At 35.5% G+C, this 18,877-nt stretch overlaps 1 protein-coding gene across 9 annotated transcripts in view; it reads left to right on the forward strand.

Annotated features, from left to right (window-relative positions):
* Mical (Molecule interacting with CasL) overlaps positions 1-18,877 on the forward strand; it is a 113,288-nt gene that overhangs the window by 90,397 nt on the left and 4,014 nt on the right. For 7 of the 9 annotated variants that reach the window (XR_011173037.1, XM_069111859.1, XM_069111934.1 and 4 more), the window contains exons 2-20: positions 2,617-2,904; positions 3,674-3,998; positions 4,415-4,773; positions 4,888-5,145; positions 5,374-5,576; positions 5,678-5,811; positions 5,947-6,194; positions 6,278-6,400; positions 6,990-7,217; positions 8,301-8,540; positions 9,200-9,341; positions 9,442-9,563; positions 9,612-9,836; positions 10,300-10,459; positions 10,537-10,700; positions 10,779-10,981; positions 11,058-11,239; positions 11,330-11,454; positions 15,261-18,809. Coding sequence is in view for 8 of the 9 variants with exons in the window: in XM_069112015.1 (XP_068968116.1) it covers positions 2,617-2,904; positions 3,674-3,998; positions 4,415-4,773; positions 4,888-5,145; positions 5,374-5,576; positions 5,678-5,811; positions 5,947-6,194; positions 6,278-6,400; positions 6,990-7,217; positions 8,301-8,540; positions 9,200-9,341; positions 9,442-9,563; positions 9,612-9,836; positions 10,300-10,459; positions 10,537-10,700; positions 10,779-10,981; positions 11,058-11,239; positions 11,330-11,454; positions 15,261-18,809 (7,278 nt within the window). In the remaining variant the exon portion in view is untranslated. The remainder of the gene's footprint in view (positions 1-2,616; positions 2,905-3,673; positions 3,999-4,414; positions 4,774-4,887; positions 5,146-5,373; positions 5,577-5,677; positions 5,812-5,946; positions 6,195-6,277; positions 6,401-6,989; positions 7,218-8,300; positions 8,541-9,199; positions 9,342-9,441; positions 9,564-9,611; positions 9,837-10,299; positions 10,460-10,536; positions 10,701-10,778; positions 10,982-11,057; positions 11,240-11,329; positions 11,455-15,260; positions 18,810-18,877) is intronic. The other 2 variants (XM_069111697.1, XM_069112105.1) reach the window with 2 other exon arrangements.

The following is an 18,877-nucleotide window of genomic DNA, read 5'->3' on the forward strand; positions in this document are numbered from 1 at the left end:
GCGATAGAGAAATATTAATCGTTGACAAGAATTGTGTAAACAGAATATATATTGGGTTGTCCGGAAAGTGTCTTTCTTTCGCAAACGTGTTGTTGACAACAATACACCTTCGTAGAAACGTGAAACCAAGTCTGTGAAACGTCGCGGTGTTCATCTCAGCAGAAGAAAATGGACCGTACGTAATTCGACAAAATAATATAAAACGAAAAACTGCGAGGCGAAGCATCGTAAATACGTTTCACGGTTTGTTCGACTTAATGCTCGATTCAGCTGTAATTGCACCTACGATTGCTTCTAGTTCGATCGACGCTTTCTTCGTGTCAGAAATGGCAATTTGCCGCCGTTTACAACCAGGATATTTCATTTCCATACGACAAATAATCGTTTCGATTCACTCGCTCGGCAACTCGTCTTTCTTTTTCCTACTTTTCCTCTGTCGTTTTCTTCGAGTTACGATCCAGTTGAAGCGACACACCACGTACCATAGAATTTCTCATGGGACGAGCATTTTACGTTTGTTAGATCTCCATCTATCTGAACTCTATATACCGCGATGAAATTCCTGTTATCTTCCAGTTAAACGAGTCGTCGATTAGATCCGACATTCAACTCGATTGTTCGCCATACGTTCTTTTATTCGGTTGCCTGGAGAGTGTCTTTCTTTCGCAAACGTGTTGTTTACAACAATGCACCTTCGTAGAAACGTGAAACCAAGTCTGTGAAACGTCGCGGTGTTCATCTCAGCAGAAGAAAATGGATCGTACGTAATTCGACTAAATAATATAAAACAAAAAAACCTTGTGCGTCTATTATTTCCTCGTAAAACGAAAGAAGCTGCTCGGACAATCTAACAAACGTTTTAATAGGAAAGACTCATCTTTGAAAGTTTCACTGCGTCTCGTTGGGACTTTGAATGAAATTTTGGCGAACACAACGGCGTCTCTATGACGTCTATCAAAATTATACGATAGATCTGAGCAAACAAAGCGACAGAAATTTGCAGATACCTTTGTATTTCGATATACCTTACGAAAAACGTTGTACGTCTATTATTTCCTCATAAAACTTTTCGGACAACCTAATATTATCATATCCTTCTTCGACGAATTATTAATCCTTAATTATTGCCAGGGGTGAAAATTTATCTCGTTAAAAGTGAAACAAATTCGAGACTATATCTCCAAGTTCAATTTTTCTCTCGCATGCTTTCTTTCTATATCGTTTTGTTAATTAAATTCGATATAGGAACGAACGAGAGTTAGAAATATATTACGAGCCAAGTCCTTTTTCTGGGCCTTTGTCAAGCCGGGAAATAAATAAGGTACGACGTTGGTTAAATTTTCCTGTAAAATCGATAAGAACGGAGTATTTCCAACGACTCGAAAATAATCTTCCGTCGATTAAATCCACTTTTCGCGATCATGAATTTCCATTATTAAAGTGAGAGATCATAAGCGGGGAATAGAGGCAACAAATCAAGTTGAAATTATGCGAATTTCGGTTATTAGAACTCGGATTATCCGGACTGATCGTACAGGTAGCTGGTATAATGCGACTTTTTCATTGTACTTTCTTCGTTACCTGTAATTTCTTATCGAAACGATTTTCTACGAAATTGATGCTTGGCCAATCGGCAGAATTTTAATTCTCTTTATAAAATTAGTTGCAATAAATGAAACTCTATGGTGCACACAGAGTATACGAAATGAAAATAAATGCGAGAGAACTTAGTCGTTCTATTATTTTCTTCTCGAACACGCGCATCGTTCCCGGAGGAAAGCGCATTTTCGATTGGACAGGAGATGAAATTTCAGTTTTAACTGCAATAGAGAAATATTAATCGTTGACAAGAATTGTGTAAACAGAATATATATTGGGTTGTCCGAAAAGTTTCTTTCTTTCGCAAACGTGTTGTTTACAACAATGCACCTTCGTACAAATGTGAAAGCAAGTCTGTGAAACGTCGCGGTGTTCATCTCAGCAGAAGAAAATGGATCGTACGTAATTCGACAAAATAATATAAAACAAAAAAACCTTGTGCGTCTATTATTTCCTCGTAAAACGAGAGAAACTGCTCGGACAATCTAACAAACGTTTTAATAGGAAAGACTCATCTTTAAAAGTTTCACTGCGTCTCGTTGGGACTTTGAATCTGGGGATCTGAGCAAACAAAGCGACAGAAATTTGTAGATACCTTTGTACTTCAATGTACAAAAATTCATAAAAGGAAAATACGTTTCGAAAAATGAATTTTAAAAGTTGCGTTGTAATCTCGGATATGTCCTCAGATTTATTTAGATTTAGAAAGATACCTTTCAGGCTGACTTTTATCCGACGTTTAAGACAAATATATCTTTGAAACGTATAATGTTATGTAATATTCGGCAAAAGCCAGATACGTGTCTCTTCGATTTAGCCAAAGAGATATCTTACAGATCGATTTTTTCCCGAATCCATGGACGACATTGCGCCGCCACAGTTATCTTATCCGTAGATACGAGAAGGTTAATTTACCTGATACACGAGGCAACTTGTATTAGTAGTTGCAGTGTTTATGACGCTTTTGTCTACGCTGGTCGTGTAAAAAGATTTATAACAAGTATCAATTTGTTGCAGGTAATGGAGCATCAGCAGGGTCGAAAGCAAACAATGAACTCGACAGAGGTGGCGAAAGCCAACGAAGAGTTCGATTTGTTTTGTAATGCCACTACATTAAAATCCATTCTTGGACATTTTCGGCATCTCTGCGAATTACTCAAGATCAGACCAAATACGATCAATCAATTTTATCCAAAATTGAGACTCAAGTTGCGATCGTGGAAGGCGCAAGCTCTATGGAAAAAATTTGATCAGAGGGCCAATCACAAATGTTACAATCGTGGCAAAGCATGCCCGAATACAAGAGTAAGTATACCGAGAATATTTTATCCGATTTCGTCAATCTCTTTCGTTTCTATCCTTAATTTCGTTGTATCTTACTGTTTTTAATATTATGGCGTGACGACTGTTTTTTGGAAAAACTTCGTTCACCTGAAACGATATCTATCAAGGTAACTTAAGATGACAAAGGCGTGATCAAACGATCCAAGTACGTTTGTATATTTATTGGATCAATTTAACTAATACTTTTCAAATAATTCAACTTGTCCATGCTTTTCAAATTACTACGTGAGTTCGTGATACGAAACGCTATCGATAGCGTTGCTCGGTAATGAACTTCGCTTAACGTACTTCGATACACGAGAGGAGGTAAAGATTAAACAAAATTGTACAACTTTGAATTGATTTTGGGAAAATATTTCCACTAAGCCGTAAAACACTCTTCCGCATTTACTATCCTAAGAAATCTGTTATAGTTTTTCAAGCGATAGAAACGTATCGTGAGAGAGGATAAAGCTAATGATTGAATTAACTATGAAACAAAAGGAACGATATACTTGTATCGAAATACACGACTAAATTCCAGTTCTCAGAATCTTAATTTAGAAATTGAAACACCAGCATAATTTTCAAGCCATCGAAAAAGAAACAAAATTTCAATCGTTTAAAGAAAAAATAATTATGATAATCTCCGTTTGAAAAGAGGAAGAGAAACCTTGCAATGTCTTCCGATATTTCGCTGGATGTTTTACTTTCAGGAAATTGAAATAACAAGGTATGTTTAATTGTTCAGGTTTTGATCATCGGAGGAGGTCCGTGTGGACTTCGCTCGGCGATAGAAGCCCAGCTGTTAGGTGCCAAGGTTGTCGTTGTGGAAAAAAGGGACCGGATGTCCAGAAACAACGTCCTTCACCTTTGGCCCTTTGTTATTCAAGATCTTCGTGGCCTGGGAGCAAAGAAATTCTTTGGGAAATTCTGCGCTGGATCTATAGATCACATTAGTATCCGCCAACTTCAGTGTATCTTGCTGAAAGTCGCTTTGATCCTCGGTGTCGAGTTCCACGAAAGTGTCAGCTTCGATTCTTTGATACCGCCACCGGAGAATCAGGAAGAGGGCAGTAAGTAATCTAGTCTTTCCAACGCTCAATCGACCCCTTTTCATCCAATAATCGACCCTTTCGACGCGTGAAAGTTTATTGACCTGTAAAATGTTCAGGCTTCTATTTATCCCACCGGTTTCTTTTTTTTTTTTTTTGACAACAACCGTTGATAATTGAAAAGTGGTGGAAGAAATTCCAAGGTAAAAGTATACCATACAGAGCACGTGTAACGGATAGTTGAAAATAAATACAATAGGAAAGAAGAAATTATTGTCTGCTTGAAATCTCATTGCAGAAGAAACATTTTCTAATTTCATCGATGAAATATCGGGTCTTTGTTTCTGCGCTGCAAGAAATTCTACGAATCTTTCATGTAACCGTTGGTCATAAAATATTCCTATAGTTTGATTAACACAAGTTTGTAATTCTTTCAGAGACAGGTTGGAGAGCGAAAACAACCCCCGCTGATCATCCAGTCTGTCAATACGAGTTCGACGTGCTAATCGGCGCCGATGGCAAAAGAAATACATTGGAGGGTTTCAAGCGCAAAGAATTTCGGGGTAAATTGGCTATAGCGATAACGGCGAATTTCATAAACAAACGAACTGAAGCAGAGGCACGGGTAGAAGAAATCAGCGGAGTGGCCTTCATCTTCAATCAGAAATTTTTCAAAGAACTGTACCAAGAGACTGGTATAGATCTCGAGAATATTGTATATTATAAAGATGATACTCACTACTTCGTTATGACTGCCAAAAAGCACAGCCTTATAGATAAGGGAGTGATTCTGCAGGTACGTCATTGTATAAAAATAATTCTACACTCGTCTATACTATATGCTATTATAGCTGTACAACGATTCTGGCTAATTATAAACGTGATGTTAATTAATTGGAATATATTTCAGGACTATCCAGATACAGCGAAATTGCTCGCGAAGGAAAACGTGGATCGCGAAGCATTGATGCTTTACGCCCGTGAAGCTGCTGAATTCTCTACGGAATACCAAATGATCGGGATGGAATTTGCAGTGAACCATTACGGTCAGCCAGACGTGGCTATGTTCGATTTCACGTCTATGTATGCGGCGGAGAATGCTAGCCGGATTTTGGAACGTAGGGGTCATAGACTGCTTATGATCCTCGTCGGCGATAGTCTGCTCGAGGTATATCACCTGACGTCTCTATCATCCTACGCTTTAATTCTAACGATTTATCAAAGAGGCATTTTTCAATTAATTTTATCAACTGTCCTACAATACCGCTGCACTTGTCGGATGATATTAATAATCTTCTTTGTTATTCTAAAAGTCTTCCTTGTTATCGGTGTATTATCGTGTATATACGTATATGTATACACATACGGTGTAATTTATATGGTATAATCTTTATAGCCATTCTGGCCAACGGGATCCGGTTGTGCAAGAGGATTTTTAAGCTCCTTGGATGCTTGTTGGGCAATCAAAAGCTGGGGTGCAAATGTATCGCCGTTAGAAGTAATTGCAGAACGTGAATCTATTTACAGGCTACTCGGGCAGACCACGCCTGAAAATTTGAACAGGGATTACGCTGCATATACTCTGGATCCTCATACCAGGTATGATATCTATATTATTATTTCTGTAAAATAAAATTATCTGCCTAATATAGTTTTATTTGCTATTTATTTACTCATAACGAATTTTCATTTATTTTAAGATACCCCAATTTGAACGTATCCTCTGTAACGCCAATACAAGTGCGAGGTTTAGTCGACACAGATGACCCTGACAGCATCAAACAACCTCCTGTACAGTCTGACATCGATATTCCTAAGAAACGACGTCGCCGAGGTAGAATTGCGAATATACTTTGATTGCAGTTACATTAAAGTATTATAAAGCTTAATGTTATATTATAAATATTATAAAGCTTAATGTTATATTATAAATATTATAAAGCTTAATGTTATCGATCGTGATGTATAGATTTACGTGGAGATTCACAAGTGCATCCAGACACGCTGCTTCGCTGGTTGCAAAAACAAGTTGCCCTGTACGACTCGGTCCAAATAAAAGATATGGGTGCCTCGTTTAAGAATGGTCTGGCTATTTGTGCAATAATTCATAGATATCGACCGAATCTGATAGACTTCCATAATTTGAATCCGGATGATACGGTTACAAACAATCAGCTGGCCTTTGATATCTTAGAAAAAGAACTGAGCATACCTCCAGTAAGCTATATTTCGATTTAACTTACTGATTGTAAGAAATAAAAAGAGAAACAACTCGATATTCTAATTTTGAATTTTTCTAGATAATGACAGGAGAGGAAATGGCTCAATGCGACGTCCCCGATAAACTCGCCATGTTTTCTTATCTCACACAGATATACGAAGTTTTCCGCGGTGAAATCCCGTACATTAAACATCCAAAATTAGTAAGTAAATTCGTACGACGTAGAACGAAGTCAGAAGATTTTTAACTGGTTTCCGTACTTTATAGTATTCAGTATCATGTCCGATATCACGGACCGCATGTTTACAGTCGTCACAACACCTTTTAACAAGCAAGATCCATCCTTGTCCACGAAAAGCCGATCCTACGTCCCATAGAAATCATAGTCAGTCATTCATCGTTTACGATCGAAGAGCAGAGTCATTGTCATATCCCAATCCTACGACATTTTCACAACAAACCGCCGTCGAATCGTTAGACCACAATAATAACAAAATATCGTTAAGTGAAAACGTTACAGAAGTGGATGACAGATTTACGATAAGCTGGATAAGAAATAAACTTCAAAAGAATATAGTTGCATCATCATTGAAGAAAATATTCGTACCACCAAGTCATTTCAATAGGGATCACGAGTGTTGTCGTTCGGATAATAGTAAAGTTAACGAGAAATTACCATAAGCCATAAATCGTTTTCCATAAATTAGTCTAATCTTGGTCACAGTAGCGAATCTGTTCACTTTCTTTTCGTATAATTGTATAACGATTGCATTTGATCGTCTTTTATAAAGGAACCTGAAAACGAAGAAAGGCCTGCACATAGTAAACAATTGAGCCAATTAACACCTGACCAAAAAGTTCAGTTAATTGACCGTATCGTCAGACAAGATAGTGCGACAAGAACGAGACACTCACGATCGCGACATAACGAAAATTTAAACCCCGCGGATAAGAAGGGAGACACGATTAGTCGACGTTCTCGAAAGAGACGAAGCACGGAGAAGATGGGCGCGACAGTGGTAAGTTTCCTTTTCTATTTTACCAAATCGTATAGTATCATCTGTCGACATGTAACATCTTTAAAAAATACAGAATATTTTTCTTTATTTAAATTTTTAATCGTATGTTTTTCAAAGCTTCTAGTTAGCAGATCATCCAAGGTTAAAAAAAAGCATTCTTTTTTTTATTTTAATATCTAAATCGATCCTTTGCATTCGCAACTTGAGAATTCCGAGAATATTGAAATATTATATTTGAAAGAAACATTAAAAAAATTAATCGCAAAGGATTGCATCACGTACTTAACACTTTATGGAATGGTTTCTTTAATTTCATTCAAGTCATATTTATTACATAAACATATTCCATAAGGGGTTACAAATCGAACACTAACATTCATACCCACAAAACTTACAATGCTTATATCCTATAGTCACGGTGGCAGAAGATTCAAGCACTTATGTATCGTGGGATAATCATATCGTTGTTAATCCTCTTAATTATTGGAGTTACCATTACCATGGTGCGGAAGGATGTCGTTACATTCTAATCGCTTCGTATAGTCAACCAAAGTATCAGTGGGACATTACAAAAACTCTCGGTTATGTTGTAAACATTTTCTATGATATTTATGTTTATGTTATATATTATATAATATATTTGCTACGTCAGCTTTTGTATTTGTCCTATTTTACTAAACGTTTGTTTAGAACAAATAGATTATATAGAATTATTTCCTAATAGTCACGGCTAGTGCCCCATAGAATTAGAGAATAATAAAATAATCTAGATCTCAAGAGATAGAAACAACCACTGACATTCCTGTATCTTCTTTTTTTTTTTTTTTTTCTTAAAAAACAAATAATGTTAGCAACGCTAAACTCGAGTTAAAGAACCCTCGATCTCTTTTATCCTCTTTTGTATCGCATTCAACCATTGTGATCGTTGCGAACTTAATAGATGAAAACCACGTAACATAAGCTGTGCAAATTGTGTGAATAATTCATAAATGGAAATTAAGCTGATTATAAAGAAAACAATCATTGTAACTATATGGATATGTTAAATTAATGTCACTGTACGATTTTACGGTGGATGTAAAGGAGGAAAGGCAGAAGAGACTCGCAGATATAGAGAAAAATCGCGCCGAACGTATGAGAAGGCGACAATATTTGCGAAACATGGCGACGCAGCAATTCTACAAAAGTATGCAGATGCTGCAAGCGAACGCAAAACGCGAGAAAGACGAGCCGTTCGAAGATTATTCGATATTCTTATACCGTCAAACTGCGCCGGATTTCAAGGATAGAGTGAAATATCTAGAGCAGAAAATATTATATCCAGTAAGCTGGAAAGTGAATGATTTTGGGAGTGCATATTGTTTTATATTTTTTTATCACTTCTTTTTTTGGATTTTAACAAACGATTAAACAAGTCCTAAAAAAGTATTATTTTTATATATTTCTTCAATAATGGCATTGATAATAATAAACATTTAACATGTGCAAACGTATGCAAATAACGTTTAAAGGAGAACGATTACATACTAATTATTCGATAACTTTTCGTTGCAAAAGCGAAAAATTATAGCTATAAACGTGCATAAACTAACTATGTAATAGCAATACATGATTCTAAATGGTGTGCATGATATTTATGCATCGATAATATTGGAGGATGTAAAGGCTCTAAATTACACTACTAACTATTTTCAAATAGAAGGGACGTTTATAACATCGGTTGCGAGTGCTTATATATCTTTAAGGAACTGTAACACTAACATTACACAGTGCAAAGAAAATAAATTATGACACGCTAATTTATTTTTCACATACATATGTATATTAATAAATTTTTCAGTTTCAAATATTTCTTTTTTTTTTTAGTTTTCTTTTTATACTTGTATTGTGATTAAAGAGGGTTCTTTCACGAGTCTTATTCTGTGGTCGTCTACTTCATCGTTCGCATATTGAAATTTATTTCATGACATTCTGTTTTTTAGGATAGAGAACCCAAGATTCACGCTGGTCATCATAGAAACAGCATAGACGAGGAGTTCTCTGGCCGAATAAAGAGCATCGAGGACAAATTGAAAGGATCTGCTCCAGCTGAAAAGAAGCCCAGAGATCTTCTACGTGCCATTGGTTTGTGTCACCTTATATTTTTCTTATTTATTTCATTATATAAGATTTTTCCTTTTCTATATTGAATTAAAATTTCTTATAATATTATATATCTATAAAGGTAAAATCGAGAAGACCGATTGGAACGTGAAGGAAATCGAGAAGAAAATCGAGGAGAATAAAATGGGCCGCACTGTCCGACACGACAAAGTAGAACGAGTGCCGAAGTGGAGTCGAGAACAGGTTGGCATGCGAGTGATTAAACAGTACTCGATAATCAATGTTTTTCAGATGTGTATATGCTTCATTCAGTTTTTAGCTCGACAAATCAAGATGGAGAAGAAAGGACGAGATCAAAAGGAGACAGATAGTAAGTACGCTGATATTGACAATACCCTGAAGAATATTGACAGGAAGATCAAGGAGGGTAATGTCCTCGGGTACAATAAAGTTTCGGCTATGGCCGAACAGTTTTCGAATAAAAGTCAAGACGCGGAGCCCAGGGTGTACAAATCGGTAAATACGATATTCCAAAATCTCAGTACTGGAGGATATAGTCAGCAGGATATCCGGAGTCTTTGTGACGTCTATTGTACTTTGTATTTTTCATATAATTGCTCCCAAGAGAATAGAATCGTCGTATGTACCCATGTATCTGTAAATTTATTGTTTCTTACAGGATATACGGAATATATTTTTATATAAATGATTTTATATGTGTAGTGCATAACACTAAAACATCGTTTTACATTTGAGATTTTTCTTCTTAAGTTAATTAACTGATCTAACCGAGTTAAAATATTTGTGATCCTAATGGAATTTATGTTGATACGTGTATTGTCTAATTGTAACACCTAATATGCAATTATGCATTGTTAAAAACATTATAATTCGATTGAAAAGCGCTGACTAAGATTCTTTTGTACTAAACATTTGAAGTTAATAATTACTACTTTGTTTCCTCGTACTTTTCTTGCAGAATGCCAAGCCCACAATAGCGTTACCCGCGCAAGGAGGTTCGGAGATGTGTCATTTTTGCAATAAGAGGGTTTATTTAATGGAGAGACTTAGTGCCGAAGGGAAGTTTTTCCATCGAGGCTGTTTCCGTTGCGAATATTGTTCTACCTCTTTGAGAATAGGTTCAATTTTTATTCTTAATCTCTTTTGAAAATCAATGGGGAGAGAATTTTTACCAATAATAACTCTTCAATGATAGGAAACCATACGTTTGATCGGGACAAGAGTGGAGGACGATTCTACTGTACACAACATTTCGGTTTCTTAGGAGCATTAAAAGCTCGCGCAGATAAGAAGAGAGTTGCAGTGTTGAACAAGGAAAACATACCTGCCACACCAGTACATCTAAAGACACCAGAGAAGGTATGATTTCAACTTTAACTTCATCGTATACGATTCTCTTTCCAAATTAAGAATGTAAATAACGTACGTTGTTTTTAGGCAAAGATACCTTTAGAAGGCGTTGTTGGTCTTGATTTACTTGATCGCGGACAAACACCTGAGAGAATAGAATTTGAAAATTTAGCAGGAATATCAGACGCCGAAGAACCCCAAAGTCAGATGGATGAAGACGAATGGACGGATAGAAATTTCGGTGCTTCCACTGCAGAAATGGGTTCTAGTGATGACATTTCAGACATGAGGTGAGATATTTTACGAATAAGTATAATTAAAAAACATTATAACAGATTTTCAAACGGTTTATTAATGTTTCACCAGCGATTCGGATGACGATAACGAAGTATACGAAGAAGCAATAGATCAGCCCTTAACAACCGAAGGAACTCTTGAACTGGCCAAAAATTGGACACTACGATACTCTCATCCACATGCTGCAATGGGACAGTCTGATACTGGAAGCAATGAATATGAAGATTCTAGCGATGAATACACGAACGAAGGTACAGCTTTGATTCTTCGTTAGATTACTTCTTTATTGCTCTTTATTACTATGAAAATAACTATATTTCTTGATTTGTATTTTTATTCAGACGATGAAAGTACAACAGCTACGGAGGATGAAGACGACATACGCGCTCGAGAGCTTAGAAGACAGGAGTTTTGGCTGAAGAATCCTACCCGTAGTTCCGATACGGACACCGGTTCGGAAACGGAGGTGAAAATTTCTCAAGATTCTATAGATAATATAACTCAAGAATCTCTTATACTTCCTATACAAACTCATAATTTTATATCGCCCCAAGAGATAGACGTGAATAATAGTGAAGTTGATCAAGATATAATCAATACAGAAGATATTGAAAAGTCGCCTGATAGAAAGACACTGACAATTAATACGTTAATAGAAAACACAGGTCAACCAATAGCAAACGACGTAAAGTTTGATAGTGAAGAGAACACATCTCATAGCAAAGCATCTGGAAGTTTAATTCATTTGCCTGATTCTTCTTGTAATTTAGTAACAGATAATAGGGAAAATGATACTGTAAATTTAAATTCGTCTGTAATTGTTTCTAATCCGATAGAACAGAATAATTCCAATATACATAATGTGGATGAGTGTATTTCAGAATATGAAAGTTTAGTAGATGAAAGTTGTGTTTTGAATTTAGATAACGGTCAAGCAGTCCAAGGTGAATCATCAAATGAAAGTGATAAAGTTATTTCTAAGCTTACTGATATTGATAGTAATGAATTAAATAATGAAGTAATTTCTGTTAATGAAAATTTGGACGAAATAGGAAGTATTAATAGCGAATTAACCCAAACAATAATTTCTAGTCATAATGAAATAAGTAATACAGTAATGCCTGGCCTGGATATTACACCCGAAACATCAAAAGCAATTAGTACATCAAACATAAAACTGCAAACAGTGTTTGCAGGAATTATGCTTCCAGATGCTATTCCATTTAGTCAGACTAGTTACAGTAATACAATCCAGCCTAACACCGAAGAAGTTTTAAGCCTCAAGGAAAGACTACCGGATCTAATAACTTCTTCTCCAAACCGTAGTAGAGATTCGTCGCCATCCTCCTCGTATGAAATGTACAAATCAACTGAAACATTGTATGATGAATTATTAATGTCCGATAGTCAGGACAAAATAACCGCAGAAGATACAGAATCTTGCGATTCAGAGGGTATACAAAACTACATAAAATCGACAGACGATATTCCAAAAGATAATAAATTAAAATTATCCATAAAGAATCCTAAAGGAATTCCTATCGTGACTATTACTTCGCCATCTCCGACAAATGAAAAGTCGTTAGAAGAAACATCTGTTGAAAGTGCTAAATTAACAGTGCCCAATAAAACTAACAATCAAGCGGTTCAACCTGACGGAAATAGTTCATTCGATAAATTAAAACGTGATTTGAAACAAAGGAAAGCAAGGAATAAAATGTCAGTGGGTGAACTTCGGCCATTATCCACTGAAAATGCCCGAAGAAAAATTGACAAATATTTCACGGACGCAAGAAAACAAAAAATAAAAGATCAAAATACACGTATTCAAAACGAAAAATCGCCTGATATTAAAGTTGTCGAATTAGATATTAAACCGAAGCTATCTGCGAAAGTTGAAACGAAAGATATAATGAAATATTTCCAAAAAACAAAGCAAGAATCTTCTGAAGAATTAAACTATAGAAGACCCGAAAGTCCAAAAAATAATAGCAATATAAATAATGACGAATTAAATGAAATTGATGTTGACGCTATTGTTAAGGAATTTGAGGAGATAGAGCGACAAAACGAGGAAATGTTTTCTATTGACACTGAAGATACTGAATCTAAATTGCATTTGGATACTTTATCTACGAAATTGCATTTAGAAGACACAAATGAACAATCAAACGTAACAAATAATGTAAATGTAGCGAAAGAACGTGAGCTGCCTTCTAATGGAAAAAATATAACTTTAAATAACATTGTACAAACTGAAGTGCATAAAGAAAAGCAGGTTATCATCATTGATCATCCTGCGAATGAAATCAATTCAGAACAAGCACCTTTGCCTTCACAACAAGTCAATAACATCTTAGATGCTGAATCATATGAAAATATAATAATTAATCCCTCTAATAATGCGATCAATGCAGAAGAAAAAATATTGACCTCACCACTAATAAGTGATATTTTAAAGAGCACGTCACATGAATGTATGGCAACTAGTTCTCACAAAATACAGGAAACAAATACAGAACAAGCAATATTAGAATCCAACAGTAACACGTTAGTGTCTAAATTGGATGAAAGAAGAAAAGAAGTAACAACTGATCTTCGTACAGAACAAATAACTCCACAACTCAACAATATTTTCGTAACCGAATTCTATGAAAAAGAGACAAATAAGCAGTTTGGACCTGAAAATGTACAACAAATAATGTCGATTCCACATTTAAATTATGATATCTTAGGAACCAAATTACACGAACAGAAAATAGATGACGCAACTCATTCTGCTAGTAATACGAAGCCAGATGTAAAACAGATAGTATCGACGACGCAATTTAATAATATTAACAATAATAAGTACGATATTGTACATAGAAGCGATGATACTCTAAATAGGAGGAAAGAAATTACTAATAGAAATGATACGTTATATAAAAGTTCCAAATCTTCTTTTGAATTAACAGCCTTACCTGTCGAACACGAGCAAGTTACTAAAGTAAAGATTGTTGAACAAAACATTGAAGTACCAAAACGTGTAAAGAATATGAATTCAAATAGTAATACAATTCTACCAAATCTAACAGATGAAGTTCCAAAAAGGCCAGATAGAAAACATGGACATCATGAACTCGGTTCTTCAATAAGGCTTGACATATCCAATGCACAATTTACTCCTGATGTTCCAATAAGAAGAAGAACTTCAAAACAAAAGTCTAATGTTCCACCTTCTTTGGAAGAGTCTACCTGTAACTCTACCTGTAAATCAAGTTCCACTACAATTAATGAGAGATTGGTTGAATCAGATATTAATACTAATAAACATAATAATGCGATAAATATAGGGACTAATAAGTTAAAACATTCGTCTGAAACAGCAAATCGTAATAGTGAAATAAGTAAAACAATAAGTACATTAGGAAATACTAGCGATGAACATAAACATTCTCAACACACAAAGTCTCCTCCATTAATAAACTCTGACAAGCGTGAATCTATGAAATCTATACCTCCTAAAAATGATAGAACAAAGAAAGATAAATGTATAGTGTCTTAGCATATATATTAATATTTAAACCACATATATGAGTGCATATGATGAACAAATCTTCAAACACGATTACTGTATGTTTTCAATATGTTTTTCAATTTTATGATTTACATTTAGGGAAATTGTGTGAGATATGTTAATAAAGTAAAGAAAAAAAGATATTACTTATACTTGGCTGATGGTATATCTTATTAAAATACCCAAAGCCGTTGAAGAAAAGGTAAAGCATCTTTATGTACGAATGGAGTGACCTATTGAACTAATTTTAAATTAACCGTGACTCGAGTTGATTAATTGTTTGTGTTTGATTTAGTGTTCATGCTAAAACTGGCAATGTAACTCTCTTACCAATTTGTATTAATTTTGAAATTACCACCAGCCAATACTTTATTAAAAATCTCACTGTCTCATTTTAGACAAATTCATATGGTTATCATGATCAGTTTCACAATAAACATTGGGCGAGTACTAGTAACTAATATCATAGGAACATCATATATTTTTATATACATTTGTAAGACGCCAGAGTATTTCTTATTGGACTCTAGTAATGAAAGTAATTAACAAGCTTAATATTATTAATACTACAAAACACTCTTTTGACCAAATGCATCATGTTCGTTGCCACTAATTGTTTCACTAATGCACTAAACAAATTTTTTTTTCTTTTTGATAACATTTAACGTTCGTAATATTTCTATTCGTCTATTAATCTATGTGTAATCTCACAGGTTGCCTCCAATGAAGGTACATCAGAAGAGAGCGAAGAAAATTCAGCTACAGAAATATCGACGGACTCTGAATTTGAACACGATGGTGCAACTCCCACACAACATGAGATTCCAGAAATTACGATCAACGATTCGTATGTCCGCAAAACCAGAGGAAATTATGTCGAGCCTAAGAAAGTTCAAGTAAAAAGCAAAGTTATTTCATCAATTAATGGAAATATCAAACAAGATAAAGATTTAGAAGTCGCAAAGTCACAATTAAAAACGGATCATAATATAAATCCTTCTCATCTTGAGAAAGAGAGTAAGCTGAATTTATTAGGATTCAATAATACGAATGTAACTCCATTAATAAATCCACGCAAAGGAGATTATTTATTGAACCGCACTCATTCTACCGAAGGCATTGCGTCTAAATTATCTTTGGAGTTAAAAAAGAAGTATTTACTTGGTGGTACAGCCTTTGGTAGTTCTGTCATGAAGTCAGGATCAGCTTCGAATGTAGATACTCAGTTAAGAAATTTCACAGACGCTATTTCTCAACACCAAAAGCTCTTAAATCCCGCTCCAGAACCAAGTCCAACGATGCAAGCATTCTTACAGGGAACGAGCAAATTAAGATCGAATAATACTCAACTTTCTCCTATATCACCTACAGCTATATTCTCTTCTTCTCCGATAAAACCATACAATGCCAATCGTTCCCCACAGAACTTATTAAACAACGATACTCCTATTTATAAAGCAACAATTTTGCCTGAGATATCGAAAACCCACTTACCAGATTTGGTAAAAGAATCTAGTATATTAAAATCAAAAACTTCACCTAATATTGTCTGTGGTGAATCCAAGGACATAGAGAACAAAGAAGTTATGAAAGAACAAGTGGCATCTAGTCAATTACATACAGTTAAGAGCTCACAAATATTAGAAAATGCGCGAAACTCTCAAAATACAGAGAGCAATTTTACTGTGACCACAGATGAAAATAATGGTTTCCGACCACGAAGTCCCTTACATGAGACCTCTATCATAGTACCCCAAGTCGATTGGAGTAAAAACAAGGAAAAAACGAAAGAGACTGCCAGTACTGGAGATTCAGATATAGACAGCGATTCTTTATCTTCCGGCGATGGTGAAGCGGAAGATGAACCGCAGGATAAATCACCTGCTGTAAATTTGTCTCCGCCGCGTTTACAAATTCACAGTACAGATGGAGATCTGTTGCTGGACGAGGAAGCTAACAAATGTAAAGACTTTGATGATGGTCAGTCATTCGAACCAGATTCCATAGAGTGTTCATTTTTACGCGACAAAGAGTTGAATACTAAGATAAACACTGCAGTTCCTGCTCCAATATCTTCCATGAATAAAACTTCAATGGAGTTAGAGATAGTAAAGAATGAGATTGAGCAGTTGGAACTGCAGGATGATGGCAAAAAGAGCATTAGCAATTGCAGTACTCCTACATCGATAACTTCTGCAATTTCCAATAAACATGATGATTCCGAAGAGAATGACATCACCACAGCTGCCCTTACGGAAACAGAATTTTCAGAATGGGCTCGTGATGGTGAGGTCATTGTCTCAGATGATCTAAGAGATGTTGAGTTCAATATTAATCCAGAATTTATAACCACAAGGCGGAAACCTACATTATCAGATGCTTCGAAGGCAGGTCATACTCCAATTACGATAGCTAAACAAGAAGATTTAACAGATATGGACTTGGATTTTTCGAAGCTTGACAAACAGATAGATGTTCCTATTAATAATACCTCGAAACTTTTAGCTAACGGTGAAAATATAGATTTTATGGACACAGATAACGAATCACTCCTTGATGATAGTTTGCAAGATGCTTCTAATACTGTTATGCTCAAGAATAGAGGATATATAGAATTCGTAAACATTAAGAGCTCACCAACGCTTACAAGTTCGCGAGATAAATTAATTACCGACGCTCCTATCGCAAAATTAGAAGTAGAGAATGACTCGTGCTCAGAGGAAGAAGCTTATAACGACAGAAACGTGATAGAAATAAATCCAATTACCATGGATGATGTTATGAATAAGCTAAACGGTGCTATAAATAAATCCGAGAATAATACTAAATCAAACGTAAAAACAAAATCAAATTCTGTTCAAGAAGATCAATCTATCACGGAAGCAATAAATAAAGAATTGTTCCAATCAATGGAGGAAGATAGTTTGCTTATTGTTGAACCAGCTGAAGATACCACTACTAGTGAAGTAGTCACTATTCTTGCTAGTCCCGTGAATCCACAAGTTTCAATAGTTCCGAGTCAAACTCAAAAGGAACCTGAACAAGGAGAAGAAACGAAAGTAACAGCTGATTCAAGCAATCCTGATTATTTGGAATATGTGAAACGTTTACAATCTAGAATCGCAGAATTTAGCAACGCCAAAGACTCTATAGATGTCAGAAAATCGAAGAGAAAGAACTCCAAAAGCTCTCTGCAATCTCGTGCCGCTGAGATGATAGCAGAAGAAATCAAGAATCAAGAAATGACGATAAATAACAGCTTTAATTCACCAGCTACCTCTAGGAAATTGGAAGAAATTACCAGAGAAAGATCCAAGCAAAAGAATGTAATACAAGATTTACTAATGGATAAAGTGGAAGCTCATAAGCAAAAGTCTGCAGAAAAAAAAGCAAGAAGAGCTGCTAGAGCTTCGTCGTTCAATTCAACTCCAACTTTATCGCCAATAAGACCATCCATTCCTAATGTTTCACTGATTAATAAATTCGTGCCTACATCTATAGTAACACCTGAAAATAGTCCCTCGCATACTACTTCTGCTGAAACCAAAAAGTCTGTAGAAAGTGAAACATCTTATAAGTCACAGCAATTGCCTTGGAAATCAGAGATAGGAAAAAGTACAAGTAAAGAGACTAGTAAGAATGATATTCAATCCTCTGAAAATACCACATTAACTGAAATAGGTAATGAGAAAGAAAACTTTAGAACTCCGGTCGCACCTCCAAGATTGAAACACGAAGAAGCAAAGAGGACAGCAGAGAAGGCAAGGCAAGATGCAAGGGAAAGAGCCAGATTAAAGAGTGACGAAGATCTAGGTCTCAGTCCAGAAGATAAAATTAAAGAGCTGAGAATGAAAGTCACACGAAGACAACTTTCCATGGAAGAGAGAAAAACTAAAGAAGAAATACATGAACCTCGCATGAGACTCTACAGTTCTGGAGCAAACAAGACTGGATTAAAATTGCAAACGAGCAAGAGTACAGACAATATGAAGGCTGTAGCAGAGGCAATAAATTTTACTGGCTTATCTGCTGCCAATGCAAAATCAATGGATGAACTGTTACATGCTGATTTTCCAAAGTCAAATAATTCTGTTGCCGTCGTAAAAAGAGATAAGAAGCAAAAGACGAAAGATCCAGAAAGAAGAAAGAGTATCATCCAAGCAGTGTCAGATTTCTTCTTCAAGAAAGAATCTTCTCCTTCGCCGTCCAATCAAAAAGACAAATTATCTATGTTCCGTCTGACGTCAAAAACAAAAGGCAAAGTACGTATATCCTATTTCTCCTTCGTGCTAGTCTCTCTACATTCCTTCTATTGTATAGCGTGTACGTA

This window comes from Bombus flavifrons, chromosome 1, assembly GCF_040668555.2.
Source record: "Bombus flavifrons isolate JBK064 chromosome 1, iyBomFlav1_principal, whole genome shotgun sequence".
Taxonomy (NCBI): domain Eukaryota; kingdom Metazoa; phylum Arthropoda; class Insecta; order Hymenoptera; family Apidae; genus Bombus; species Bombus flavifrons.